General features: G+C 60.9%; 2 protein-coding genes across 2 annotated transcripts; both read right to left on the bottom strand.

Annotated features, from left to right (window-relative positions):
- Window positions 1–300: 300 nt before the first annotated feature.
- Window positions 301–3,854, bottom strand: MIF4GD (MIF4G domain containing). The gene is made up of 6 exons (XM_090257193.1): window positions 3,748–3,854; window positions 2,711–2,842; window positions 1,771–1,880; window positions 1,423–1,578; window positions 1,258–1,350; window positions 301–695 (listed from the first exon to the last, which is right to left on the bottom strand). The coding sequence occupies exons 2-6, from the start codon at window positions 2,790–2,792 to the stop codon at window positions 468–470; spliced, it is 669 nt and encodes a 222-aa protein (XP_090113319.1). The 5' UTR covers window positions 2,793–2,842; window positions 3,748–3,854; the 3' UTR covers window positions 301–467.
- A 1,576-nt stretch (window positions 3,855–5,430) lies between these two features.
- Window positions 5,431–13,004, bottom strand: SLC25A19 (solute carrier family 25 member 19). The gene is made up of 8 exons (XM_090257192.1): window positions 12,921–13,004; window positions 11,935–12,458; window positions 11,651–11,820; window positions 11,309–11,464; window positions 9,849–10,019; window positions 7,874–8,057; window positions 7,184–7,314; window positions 5,431–6,224 (listed from the first exon to the last, which is right to left on the bottom strand). The coding sequence occupies exons 3-8, from the start codon at window positions 11,780–11,782 to the stop codon at window positions 6,042–6,044; spliced, it is 957 nt and encodes a 318-aa protein (XP_090113318.1). The 5' UTR covers window positions 11,783–11,820; window positions 11,935–12,458; window positions 12,921–13,004; the 3' UTR covers window positions 5,431–6,041.
- Window positions 13,005–13,653: the final 649 nt, after the last annotated feature.

The following is a 13,653-nucleotide window of genomic DNA, read 5'->3' as shown; positions in this document are numbered from 1 at the left end:
CTCTCACCCTGAACTGTAGCAGGTGACGATGTGCCACCACGCATTAAAGCTGCCTGCAGGAAATGCACGTGTCCAAAGTGTGCCTCTCACAGAACGTGTAAAAAGCAGCGTCTGGTATGACCTGCGCTCTGCCCCTCTGCGCCTTGACGTTCCCAGGCGTCCCCCCAGTGGGTACGCGTACCCATCTCACAGGTGGGAAACGGGCACCAAGAGGCTGTGTGCCCCCCTGGGCCGGGCAGAGACTCGGAGGACTGCAGGGTGGGGAGGGGGAGCAGGTCTGTGTGCTGGCTCCCCCGCAGGAGGAGGGGAGGTGCTTGGAGCGGGACCACCAGGGAAGCGGGAAGCCTCTTGGGAGCTGTTCAAAGTCTGGAGAGGAAGCCCTGGGGAGAAGCGAAGACTGCACTGCCAGGTCGCGAGGGGGGTGGGAGGAAGGCCAGCGCTGCTGGTGGGGAGGCCCGATGGGAGGCCTAGTCGGGGACCTCGCTGTAGTAATACTTGTGGGCGGCCGGGGTCGTCTTCCAGCCAGCCGCCCGGAACTCGATGATCTCCAGCAGGAGCAGCTGGGCCAGGGAGCTGAGGCCGGCTGGGAGCAGGAAGCCGTCCCGGATCAGGACGAAGAGCTCATCCATTCGCTGCCTGTTCATGCTCTCCAGCTGCTCCCCAACACGGTGCAGCTGCAGCACCAGGCAGTCCACCTGCGGGGGTGGCGTGGGCGGGGAGCCCCGGTCGGCGCCAGCACGTCACAGAGCAGCCGCTCGCTCCGCTGCTGCTGAGTGCCAGGCGCTGTGCTCGGCCCCTGACACCACTTCCCCACTTCCCCCTCACACCACCCAGCGGGTGGTCACATCTCACGTGAAAGGACACAGGTTGCCCGAGGTCTTCATCAAGGCCAGGGTGGACTTGGGCTCTGTCCCCTGACTGCTGCCTAACCCCGCCTTGACCTCCCGCACACTGCCTCACCCTGGCTTGGTTTCTGCCGTCTGGACCCATGGCTGTCCAAGGCTCCCAGCATACCTATCACAGGCCAGCTTCCCTGCTGGAAGGAAGCCTCTGAGCCGGTAGCTTTAGGCTGCTCTCTGCTGTGGATAAATCCCAGACCTGGTAGCTTGTCCTGGAACAGTGACAGACCCTAACTGTCCCCACTAGGCTCCTGCTCCAGAAAGTGGTGCCCTCAAAGCCTCCATCGACACTAGGCTGGGATCCTGACTGAGCCAAGGCTTGCCCCCCTCCACAGCCTTCTGTGCTGGGGCCACCCACCTCCTCCTCCTTGCCCAGGCTGTCGGGCTGAGCCAGCCGGGAGAGACAGTCATAGACGGGGTTCACCAGCGCCATCATGGGCATGTTGTTCACCTGTGGGGGAGAGCAGGGGTCAGAGCACTGGCTGGGGGCCCTCAGGCGACAGGGTGGCTGCAGTGGCCTCACCCTCAAGTAGTCAAAGATGTTGCAGATAAAGGTGACGAAGCAGACCCAGCCCTGCGGGGAGCGGGCTCGCAGCTGCTCCCGGGCCTGGTACTCCTGCTGCAGCCGGTTGAGGAGTCCGCGCCGGAAGACACTCTGGCCCGATTGCTTGCTCTCTGCCTGTGAACCAGAGAGAGAAAGGGTGGGGGGTAGGGGGAGGGGAGCGGGACTGTCACAGCCCCACCCGCGCTCCTGTGGCCGAGGACCCTCTTGTCCTACTCCTGTCTGCCTCGGAGGGAAGGCCTTCGCTTCATGGCCCACTTCTGAAGCACCTTCCTCAGTGTCCCCTCTTCTCCACCAGCCCTGCCCAACCTGAATAATGGCATAGCACATGCGTCCTGCTTCCTTGCTGAACACACAGTCCTGCAGAGAATGGTCCACAATCACATTGGCCACTTTCTCCAAGTCCGCGGCACCTGGATCTGGGGCAAAGACAGGCAGGCGGTCTGAGCCGCTTAACGAGCACATCTGTCTCCACCTGCTCCCAGGGCGGGGTGGGCGTGTTTACAGACGAGCTCTCCCATCCTACCCTCACACTTCCTGGAGGGACCAGGACACAGAGAAGTCACGAGGGGAGGAGCCGCTCCCGCTCCGGTGGCCAATCAGAGGGAACGGGGAGGGTATGTGGCTGAGGAGACTGATCGAAAGAACGCTAGGTTTCCAGGACACATCTCTGGCACTCGGGTGAGGAAGAGCACTGAGTAACTCTCTTGGACAGCAATTTCACAGGAGAAAGTGTTCTTGCAACACACGCACGAAGCCCACAGGCTTAGCCTGGCGTGTGGTGGGCACTGCTGATTGTCAGCTGAGTCACTGCTGTCCTGAGTGTTGCGGGAAGGCCCTGGTCCAGGTCAGTTACTCCTCTGCCAGGCAGGACACTCCATCCTGTCCCCAGTCTGGCAGCTCTGCACATTGGATAACTGGCTACAGCAACGCAGAAACCAGGTCCGATTTAAGGACTTGAGGGGCAGAAGCCGTGCTCTCCGTGCCCCACCCCCCTTTCATGGGTACTTACACGTCCAAAGAAAAGGCTTTACAGCCTGGGAGATGCCTAGATTCACACTCCCAAGTACTGGCCTGAATGGAGCTTGTCTTTAGGTTTGAGAGTTACGTCGCTGACTCCTAATCACAGAAATCGAAGGGGGAGCGAGGTCTAGACATTCCCAGGCTGAGGCTCAGTCCTCCAGTCCTGGCCCGGTGGCCCCTTGTCTGCAGCTCCAGGCCTAGGCTCAGGGGGGCCCCCCGTGCTCACCTTTGAGCGCAGTCTTCAGCAGCTGCTGGGTCTCTGCATCGAAAGACTGGATCTTATACTCCTCTCTGCCAGGCTCCCCCATGACCAGCCAGCCCCAGCAGCTCTTTACTGGGGCGGGATTAGTGACGGCACCTGGGGAGGAGAGGGGACGGGGGGCCTCAGGTGTGGCGTGTGGAGCTGGCCAGCAGTGGAGACAGGGACTCCTGGGTAGTCACTGGCATTTGGTAGTTGGCTGAGTGCCCACCAGCTTGGCTTCTGGTAGAGGCTGGGCACCAGCTGGGCACCTGCTACTTAGCTTAGGAACCCGCGTGGCGTCGGGGATTACATAAGAGCACACAGGAAGGGTGAACGTGCCTCCCCTCCAGCCGCACAGAAGGCAGAGTAATTCTCAGCTGACACCAGGGGTGGATGGGGCGGGCGGGGGTGCGGGCAGGGGCGCCTTAGACACTTGCCCTGCGATATAAACCGGCTGTATAAACAGACCGCGCAAGATTCGGGGTAAGCGAGAGGGCTGGGGGCTCCACACTGCGCACCCTTAGCCCAGCCGGGGTCCGAGGTTCCAAGTCCACTGCCAACCGTCCTCCTCCGCTTTAGTCAGACAGTCCTTCTCAGTCCACGGAACCCACTCCTCCGGCCCTGGGGCCGGGGCCCGCGTGGGGGTGGGGTGGGGGGAATCTTCTTTGCAGCCCTGTCGTTGAGAGCCCGAACTCCCCTGCCCTGGCCCGCTTCTCCCCGGGACCAGCTGGTTCAACGGGCCTCCTAAAGGGCAGGAACCCGACTCCGGAGCTCCTTTCTAAACCCTTCCTCTTAAAGAGGGGAGCAGGCAGACGCGTCCTCGGAGGCAGTCCCGGCTGGAGCCCCCCTCTCTGGACTCGGTGTCCCCGCCCTGGTTCAAAGAAGACAACCTTGGTCTCCAGACCGGGGCAGCTTATTTCCCCTAAACCCGGAAGGCCCTGCCCATTGGCGCAGGGCCGGCAGCAGAACGCGCCGTCCGGGGTCCTGCGGGAGGGAGAAACGGCGCGAGCGCCGGGACCCACCTGCCGGCCCGGTGCCGCGCCCGCGTGCCCGGAGGCCGTTCGGCGGGCATGGCGCGCGCGCCCCGCGTCGGTGGCGCTGAGACCGACCGCGCCTCGCCGCCGCTGAGGTCATCTCCCAGCGCGGCGCCGGGGCGGGGCCTTGGGGGCGGAGTCTTGGAGGGGCGGGGCCAGCGGAGGCGGGGCCTGGGCGAGTCCGTGGTCGGGCCCGCCTCGCCAGCGCCACCTGCTGGGGCCCTGGTGACGCTGCCGTCATTTGGCCCGTCCCGAGGTCCCAAGGGCGAGACCTCGGCGACGCTGCTACTGCTCCTGTTCTCTCCTCGCCCGGTTCGCCCCCGGCCTGTTCGGGGCTCATCGCCGCCGGGCCGGACCTCCCGCTCCGCCCGCCTGGAGCCCTGGGTCTTAAACGGGGCAGCCCGACCCACGCCGCCCACGCCTGGGGCGCAGGTTAAAACCGAGTCAGACCGGGCGACTCCGCGGGGTCTAGGGCAGGGGGCTGGCTGGGGGGGGCGGACTTCACCGGGGGTGGCCGCGCTCTCCCCGAGCCCCGGAGGTAGAGGAGAAGCGGGGCGGGGGGTGAAAGGGCCGAGTCAAATCGCACCCAACACTCTCCTCCTCCCAATACAAGCGACGCCGGTAAAATACGCTGAAATCCATTGGGAAGGGTCCTTGCTGCGGACTTGCGACCCCTGAAGTTGGGCCGGCCCCAGCCGCCAAGGACGGCCTCTTCCCTTCGCTTAGACGGGAAGCGCCCACGGTGGTCTCCTGTTCAGAGGCCAAAGGAGTCACCAGAAAATGGATGAGCAAGAGAACCACCAACTGCAGCAAAAGACGCCAGTGAGCAAGACAGATGAAGAAAATAGTTTACTTCAATGGAATTTCATAAAAAATACATTCAGGCAGCTGCCTCGCCGCAGCCCCAAACCCAGGCCTTAGGCGCCAAAAACCCTGTGGGTGTCAGAGAGCCCTGTTCTCCGGCCACAGCCTGGACCTCCGTAATCAGCAGGCAAGTTCAGGACTCAGGGTCCCAGACAAATCAGCGATAAAACAGTAACAATGAGAAGGGGCCCCGGCAGCCACACCAGGCCTGCACCCAGCCGGGGCCTTCAGAAGCCAGAGCACAGTCTGGAGCCAGGGCCCGGCAGGGAGGGCGCAGGTGGGAGTCCAGCGTGCGGTCCTGGTGCTCCTCCACCCCGGCCGCCCCAGCGGAGCCAACCCTGGGGCTGGGGAGGTGCCGTGCTCTGTAGATTTTCTTCTTCTCTCAGACCCCTAACTGAAGTTTCTCCTCCGTGCCCAGATGGTGTGTTCCTGCACTCTGACCTCTCTCCTGGGCACCACCCATCTGCCCAACCCCTCCCGTCACCCCATTCACTGGGCGGCGTGACAGCCAGGGCCCCTCTGGGGTCACAGAGACACGCAGCAGCATGCTGAGCTGGGGAGGAGACCACTGAGAGGGCAGCAGACCCCCACGGGCCCGGCTGTGAGCTCCCCCCACCCCGACAGAAGGGCTGCCCCCGCCCTTGGAAAGCAAAAGCGGAGTCACCCCAGATGGACTGGGGAAAAGGGCCGCTGCCTTCCTGCACCTCCTCCCCTCACAGTCCCCCACTCCCTGCTGTATCTGCTGTCCCCAGAGCCCCAGGTGAGACTAGTCCTGCCTTAGCAAGTGGCCCATTCAGCTTGGATTCCTCCCCAGAACTAGAAGCAAAGCTGCCTGAGAGAAGCAACTGCCGACCAAGGGAAGCTGGGGAAGGGTGGGCATGGCTGGTGTCCAGGGGAGATGTGGCTGGGGGGTGGGGGGCAGAGTGGAAAGGTAAAGAATGTGCTTTCAGCTTGAATGTCTATTAAGCAAGTTGGTGGGAACCAGCACCCAGGCCGTGGGGACCAGGCCCCTGCCACTGGCAAGTCCCAGCGCCCCCCTAAGCTGTGACCACCCGCCCCCCCAGAGCCAGGAGAGCCCTCAGGGCAGACGGGCTAGGAAGTGCAGGAGGGCAATCAGCTGTTCCCCTCAGAAGGTGGCCTAGATGGAGGGGAGCCTTCAAGCTCCTTGACTGGAGGGGTTGGGGTCCCACAGGCCAAGTCCTCACGCACGCACAAAGCCCTTGCCCTCTAGTGGCATCCGAGCTGGTCGGACGAATCAAGGCTGCGGCCACTCCCCACGGCTCTTCCCGCTTGGGGCAGCGGGCTGGAGGGACGGACCAGGCAGCACCTCTCAGTGCAACACCAGATGGAAGTCAAGTCTGACTTCTTTCAGGAGGTCACCTCCAGGGAGAGACCTCGGGCCCCTCCGGCTGTCAGGGCTAGCCATGGGCCTCCTTCATGCGGTGGAAGAGGTCACAGAAGAATTCATACCAGAAGAACACAAGGCCGGTGGAGAGCGCGGCCTTCAGCAGGCTGGGGGCCAGGCCCTTGAAGCAGCCCCGCACGCCTTCCTCCCGCAGCACCTGCCTGGCGCAGTCCGGGAGGCCCTGGTAGCGGCGGACCTGGGGAAAGAAGGTGACTCCGTTGAGGAGGGAGGGGACTGCACCGCGGATGTGGCTCTATCCTATCGTCAGCACAATGCCTGGCACATCAGAGCCCCCCATAAATACCTGCTAGATGAAGGAAGGGGTGTAAAACAGAGAGGAAGCTAACCTCACCCTTTCTCTTCCCAGTGGGCTAATTCAGACTGAACAGCTGAAGCGCCTGGAAACCACCGGACGGAGCCCCAGCCGGCCCGGGAGGCTCCGCAGACCGGCTCTTACAGACACGCCGAGAGCTCCGGACTCTCCTCCCAGAGGCACCTGACACCCACCCATCCCAGCTGGTCCCCTCAGGAAGGAAATCTCAATCTGGCCCTTGTTAAAATTTTTATTTATTTATAGAGAGAAGAGAAAGGAGGGAGAAAGAGAGGGAGAGAAACATCTGTGGCTTCTTGCGTGTGTCCAACTGGGGACCCGGCCCACAACCCAGGCAGGTGCCCTGACCAGGAAGTGAACCCGTGACCTTTCAGTTCGCAGGATGACACCCAACCCACTGAGCTACACCACTCAGGGCTAATTTTTACATATTGATTTGAGACAGACAAACGGACACTGATTAGTTGTTACTTACTGGTTGCTTCTTACATGTGCCCTGACTGGAGATCAGAACCGACCACCGAGGCACATCGGGACGACACTCCAACCTGAGCTACCCCAGCCAGGGCTTATTGGCTCTCAGCCTGACCAGTGCCACCCCCTAGCCTGGCCTTCTCTAGGTGACCACTCACCTCACTCCCCCCAAAAAGCACCAGCAACGCCCAACGACAACGACGGTGACAGTAGGAAGAACTGAGCCCAAGCTCTGAGGCCTGGTGCCCATCTGGAACTCAACTTCCATCTCTGGTCTGCCTGCCCCCCCAGGGTCCCCCAACCGCCAGGGCGGGGCAGGGGTCAGAGCGGGGCGCGGCGGTGCAGCTCACCTGGCCGAAGGCCACCCGAGCCTGCTCAAACCCTCCGACCTGCAGCCGCTTCTTGAAGACGTCCAGGGGGTACGTGAGGGTCTTGCTGATGACCCCGGCTCCACTGCCGCAGAGCAGGTTTTTGAGGTTTTCTGAACCAGAAAAGCAGGATCGAGGGGGAAAAGGAGAAAAACGCAGCTCAGGGTTCACAGCGTCAAGGCCGTGAGCTCTCCTGCACCAAAAAACAAAGGCCCCCAGCGTCCCTGCTGTCGGAGGGATTTAATCCAGGAAGAAAAGGAGACACAGCTGCGTTTGGCCACAATGACCAGGCGCTGCAGAGTGGACAGGCCGGGTGTGAGCCTTCACGAGTGGTCTCCCTATGAGGGGCAGCCAGGGCCTCAGCTCTGCAATGTCACTCAGTTCGGGCCAGCGGGGGAGCAGGGGGCCCCTCCCCCTCGCATCCTTCAGGACAAGAACCAAGCAGAACACACAGCCACAGCGGGTGGCCTGCACGCTCAGCCTGTGACCCAGAGGGAATGCGTGCCCAGCAGCTGGACACAGAAGCCGGCGATGCCGAATTTCAGAGCGGGTTCAGGGGCCTGTGAGCTTCAGGCGGGAAACCTTTGTCCTGCGTGACTGAGAAACAGGAGCCACAGCTCGGGAGTGGGGTGGGCACTGGACTCGGTTCCCTTTCACGTGGGGCTGTCTCACCGTTTTTCTTTCCCTCGGCCGGGGTGACCCACTCGTACACGTGCTTCAGGGAGTTGTAGAAGGAGAACTGGAACCCGGCGTAGGGGAATATGGCGATCAAGGTGGGGTTCAAGCCTTTGTAGAAGACCAAGGGGCCTTCGGTCCTGTACATGGTGGCCACGGCATTCCGCAGCGTTGTATATACCTGGGCAGACACACAACCCGAGTGGGCGCAGTGCCAGCACAGCCCACCACGTGGCCGTACGTCCCCACGCCACTACTGGGGCTAACTGCTCCGCCAGGGGACAAAGAACATGCTGGGCAAAAACCCCAAGGGTGGGCTTTTCCAGTGACTCCCCTGCCAGATGTCAACACGGCTGCTACGGCTGCACGAACACACAAGGCCCATGTCCTGCCAAACAGCAGAAGCTGCGACGCCAGCCCTCGGGTGACTGGGCACGTAAATTATGGCACACGCGTAGAAAAGAACATGGGAACATGGTGTAACCGTGACAACAGGAGGAGGCAGCTGTGTGACTGACAGGGACTAGACCCCCAAAGGTCACAGCCAAACCCAGAAGGGTAGGCAGTGTTTGTGGAGGCCACAGTCACACGCAGAGATGACGCCCTGCCCACCCCCGCCACGGGTGACAGTAAGTCTCCCTCCCGCCCTGGCCCTGCCCCCCTTTCCCTCCAGGAAGGTGATGATCCCTGTCTTTTCCTGTCTATCCTGGGTGGACATCACATGTTCTGCTGTTTTGTACTGTGTACTCGTACAAAAGTTATACTTCAATAAACCGGGGTAAGACAGGCCAGAAGAGAGCTCTCAGGAACAAACATTTTAAAAATTCAACTGAGGCCCAGATGATAAAGGTAAGAAAACGTCCCAGAAAGCAAGACAGAAAGAGAGCGCGGAACGACGGGAGGGAAAAGCCCAGTCAGAGGGCGGGTCCTGGACGGCCAGCTGACGTGAACGCCAGAAAGAAGGAAAGAACAGAACAGGACCGAGGGCAGGCGCTGTGCGTGCGTCACTCCTGACCACTGTCCAGGCTACCAGATCCAGGAAGTGCCCGCCCCAGGGAACAAGGGACCCACACCAGCGTGCACTTCCAGAATGCCAGGGACCGAGCAAGACCCTGAAAGCTTGCACGGCGGGGAAGGGAAGAAGCGGGGAGGCTTTGAGTGTAAAGCGCCAGCAGTCAGAACGGCGCTCTCCCCTCCGCTTCTCTGCTCACTTCCCAGGAGCCCTCGACTCATTTCCCCACGAGAGCTGTCACCTCAAACCCCCGTTATCCACTGACGTGTCACACAGAGCGATCTCGCTCTCAGGCTCCAGTTGTTTCTTCCAGACTGTTCCCCGGGGACTCTGCCCTCCTCAGCCAGAACAGCCATCAGGGTGTGTCCTAAACAAAAGGGCTTTCCCAGAGCCAGGGTCGCCGCCAGGCACCACGGACCCGCAGGACTGAAACCAGTATTCTTAACTGGGCGCAGACCGAATCCTCACACAAAGCACCGTCCCCACCAACGCGGTCCTAGAGCAGCAGGGACACGGCAACACGTCCTCCTCTCGCTGAGAACACAGAGACACACACGTGATGGTGTCCTACGTCCGAGAGACACAGGCGAGGGTGGGGAGGCCTTTCACTCCCTGAGTTCTTCTTTCAGTCTGACTCAATTACCCCGTTTCCTCCAACCCATTCTGTGTGGGAACCAAACATGTTCTCACAATACACGGCAATCTGATCTCGCGCTCCAGACGCCTTCCTGCCCAGCCCACTGTTCGGCACTTGTTCTGATTCCCGCCTGGAGGTGTGGCTCCCCCACGAGGCTACGCGCACCCTGCACAGCGCTGAGCGGGGCTGCAGGCTCCACACGCAGACCGACCTGGGGACTGAAAGCCCGGCCTCTCCCAGCTTTGTCCCCTCTCAGGAAAAGAGCCCCGGCTCCCGACCACCTTCTGTTGCATGGGTGCCCCTTTTCTGGCCGGGCCACTCACCCTGGGCTCACCCTGGGCTGCAAAGCGGGTGCGCAGGACGTCCACGGGATGCACAGCAAGGGTGGCCACGCAGGCCGCCAGGCCGCCACACGCGAAGTGCACGGAGGAGTCGCGGGCGTCACGCACGCTGGCTCTGTGCACCAGCTCCGTCAGCATTTCAAACGACAAAAACTGCAAGAGGGCGTGACAAGGTCATTGACAAGCACCCCCAAATATACCACCTATGACCCATGACCCAGGTTGGACCCAGTCTAAGGGGCAAAGAACTAATCTTCCTGAGCAGTGACCGAATACAATGAACAGAATTCTGTGCAGCTCAGGGGCCATTCTGTACTCCATTGGAGTTGAGCCAAACACTCAAAGGCTTAAAAAAATAAATGAGAAAAATTTTATATCAGAAAATGTTACTCATTAGCTTAAGTTTCCTGAGACCTGGGAGAAGGTGGTCATTATCTGGTCCCCGGCGGGGGACCCCCTCCTGCACAGCCAGCAGTAACTGAATGAGAAGCATCCTGCCCCAGAGCAGGAATTCTGTCGGGAAAATTCCACATATTCCACGTTCCATGGTGTTCCCCGCCCCGACCCCCCAAACGCCCGGATCTTCCCCCAGACGACTCAGGGGGCTCGGGGGCCTGAGAGCGCAGGCAGCTGACTTGCCCACATGCTGCAGTACCCGTGCGCTGGCGCACAGAGGGGACAGCAGGCGCACACCGGCGCGGTGGGCACCGGACCTGAGCAACGGCGGTGCTGCCGTAGGAAGGGCAGGCAGGGGCTATTCTGGCGCTAGCTGCCCAGGTGGGAATCCTGGCTTGGCCACTTTCTAGCTAGTGACACTGGTTGGCTTCACTATGTAAGCTCTGTCTGCCTCAGTCTCCCCGTCTGTAAAACTGGGGTGAATCTGTCTTGAAGGACGGCTGCAAGGTGGCAGTAAAAGGCTTAGAGCAGGGCCTGACCCCCCAGTTAGCAGGGGGTTATACACCACAGGGTTATACGCCACGCGTTACGCACGCTGGGAAAGAAACTGGCACTGGGCTGAAGAAGGAGCAAACAAGAATCAAGAGCTTGGATCCTAGTCCTAGTCACACCACTTACAGGCTGTGTGGCCCCTGGTAGCTCACTAACCTGATTCACATAACACTGGCTTGCCTCTCCTCACAATGCTGTTGGGAAGTTCAAAGGAAGCAGAGATGTGAAAACACTATTTTGACAAATGAAAAGCATTGTACCAGTGTTTGCCAAGCCCCGGGGGGCAACACCTAATAATTCAGTCAGCGCTTAGCCCCTGGGGCTGGGGCCCGGGGAAAGAAATGCCTGACTCAAGAGTCTGTTGGGTGGGCTCTCAGTTCAGACTCCTGGGAAGTGTGAGGATGGCCTTCTGCTGCCCGACCCCAGGCAGTGTCCCTGGGATCCTCCACTGAGCGACCCGACCCCAGGGCCCTGGTGGTTCCCCTGCCACCTACCTGGACAGCTCCATAGCCTATGGAGAGAAGCTGGGCTGGAATGTGTCCCTTCCAGAATGCTGTCGGGCCCTCCTCCTGCAGAATCTGTCTCCCAGCCTGCAGGATCCCGTGGTACTTCGCACTGGGGTCATTGCGAGACAGACGCTCAATCTGAAGCTAGGGATCAAAATCGGAAGGTCAGGACACTAGGGGCAGGGCTGGGGGAGGAGAAATGTCAGGAAAGGTAACGAAGGCAACGAACTGCTTCTCCTTCACGGAGTGTCAAGCTCTTAGGAACAGCTTTGGCCAGAAAGAGCGAACTTGTCCTCTGGTCCGTTACATGGAAAAAGGGGGAAAGGGTACCTGAAAACGGATCTTGATGACGTCCAAGGGGCTGATCAGCGCTCGAGTGACAAGTCCGGACACAGACCCAGCCACTGCCACCTCGAAATTGGAGATATTCCTGCCATCTGTTCTGGGGTCATAGCCGACCATCCCTGCCTTGGGCCCATTCAACGTCCATCAGCTTCCAGCTAAATGCAAAAAACGGGATTCAACACCAGAGCACGGTCGCGGGGCCCCTGCTCACACAGCGCCTCCCCAGGACGTCCCCGCCCAGCCACCTTCCAACAGGGCCACTTCGGTACCTTCTTTGGTTCCCTCAAAGGACACGTGTGGCCTTTCCCAGCAACTCTCTGTGACATTAACTGAAGCTGCTTTGCCCGGGTCACCTGTGAGGAGCAGCTTGAACTGGGAGTAGGCCAGTCCCGGGTCCCCCAGGGACCGCCCAAGGTACAGTGAGCAGGCTCAGCGCCCTGCGCCCTGCGGTGGGGGCGCGAAGGCGGGGCTTTTATAACCAAGCGGACTGCACAGCTGGACGTGACCTCAGACCTCGGACCAAGAAGCCTGGGTCCAGGGTCCGCCTCTCCAACGGATCTTCGGCAGGCTTCTTGACCCTGGACTCGGTTTTCTCTCCTGGAAAGTGGGGATGATGTCCACTTGCCCGGCCCAGGTGGCCGCCAGGCTCACGCAAGAAGCCGTTCGTGAAACGCTTAGTAAAAGTGGTCCAAGTCCGAGACGCGCGAAGGGGCTGGTTAACGGGTTCGGTGGCGGCCTCACTCTTCCTGCCGTTCAGAGTCTCCTTCTTGCACCCATAACCCTCGACGTGCAACTAGAGAGACAAAATAAAAACGAGACATGGTTACACGCACGGTATGCGCACCACAGCGCCCAGCAGGTGGAGGGGCCGCCGGAGGGAGCGGCACGGCGGGGGAGGGGGCGGGGTGCCGGGCGGCCGTCGCCACCGCGCCCTCCGCCCGCGGACGCCCGAGTGCTGCGGCGCGCAGGTGCCCTGCCCCGCGTTCCCGTTAGGGTCTCTGCAGAGGTGCCCGCGTGTGACCCCCGGCGTCCAGGCGTGCCTCGGGGAGTCCGAGGAGACGCCCGCCGGGTGCGCCTCAGGTGTGCGCGGGCTTGTGCCTCCTGCGTCCCCGAAGAGGCTGCTCAGGTCAGGCAGGACCCGCGCGCGTACAGTCCCCGCCCCGGCGTGATACCTGCGCACGTGTGCGCTCTCCGGGCAGCGAGGGTGCAGGTCCCCGAGGGGACCGCGGGGAGGGCGACAGTAGAGGTCACTCACCCTGTTCCTACGGCGCCGTCCGGCTGCCCTAGCTCTGCGATCCCCCGCCTTCCTCTCGCAGTCTTACAGCAAAACTCAACTGCGCTCGGCGGTAACTGACGGGCTCCTGGACCAATCATCGCGCAGCTTCCGACAGAGGTTGGGCCAATGGTTGTACAGACGCCATCGGGACACACCTCCCACAAGTGTCACTGGGTAACAGTAGTCCTTTGCTACCGAAGCCGTCCCCCTGCGAGGCGCAGAGACTCCTGGGAGATGTAGTCCTACTGAGCGCGTGCGCGGATGTTACACATCCATCGGAAGCAAACGGATCCCGAAGTCGGTCTTCCGAAGCCTCTGCTCTCAGCCTGCGGCGGCTGAAGATTAAGGACCGCTGAACTTGACCCGCTTTCCTCAAAACCCTTGTAGTCCCTGAACCCGTATAACGTAAATTTGGAAAAGATGGCGGGAAGCATAGTAAAAACATGGAGGACATGAGGGAAAGAATAAATGGGTTTTAAAACCTGGCAGAAGACGCTAAAAATAGAGGTGTTGTTTACCCCAGAGGCAGAGGCGGATTAAGGTCGATTGAGGCCCCGGGCGCAGAAGAAAACACTGGGCCCGTTAAAAAAGAGAGGGAAAATAAAAATACATGGTTTTGCGCGGCCCGGGGCGCCCGCCGTTAAATCTGCCTCTGCCCCTAGGGTTTATTTCGAGTATTTTCTCGTCATAAAAACATATATAGCCCTGGCTG

Source organism: Furipterus horrens, unplaced genomic scaffold (assembly GCF_987537825.1).
Source record: "Furipterus horrens unplaced genomic scaffold, mFurHor1.1.pri manual_scaffold_11, whole genome shotgun sequence".
Lineage (NCBI taxonomy): Eukaryota > Metazoa > Chordata > Mammalia > Chiroptera > Furipteridae > Furipterus > Furipterus horrens.
The sequence above is the reverse complement of the archived record's forward strand: the minus strand, read 5'-3'. Positions and strand labels throughout refer to the sequence as shown.

What these genes read in the sequence shown, in the direction of transcription:
- SLC25A19 (XM_090257192.1), bottom strand. Translation starts at nt 11,782, where the DNA reads ATGGTCGGCTATGACCCCAGAACAGATGGCAGGAATATCTCCAATTTC. An exon ending in CAGCCCAGGGTGAGCCCAGG is followed by an intron (nt 8,058 to 9,848) that starts GTGAGTGGCCCG and finishes GTGTCTGCCCAG; the next exon opens with GTATATACAACGCTGCGGAA. An exon ending in GGCCGAGGGAAAGAAAAACG is followed by an intron (nt 7,315 to 7,873) that starts GTGAGACAGCCC and finishes TTTCTGGTTCAG; the next exon opens with AAAACCTCAAAAACCTGCTC.
- MIF4GD (XM_090257193.1), bottom strand. Translation starts at nt 2,792, where the DNA reads ATGGGGGAGCCTGGCAGAGAGGAGTATAAGATCCAGTCTTTCGATGCA. An exon ending in TGTGCTATGCCATTATTCAG is followed by an intron (nt 1,579 to 1,770) that starts GTTGGGCAGGGC and finishes TCTGGTTCACAG; the next exon opens with GCAGAGAGCAAGCAATCGGG. An exon ending in GCCTGGGCAAGGAGGAGGAG is followed by an intron (nt 696 to 1,257) that starts GTGGGTGGCCCC and finishes CCACCCCCGCAG; the next exon opens with GTGGACTGCCTGGTGCTGCA.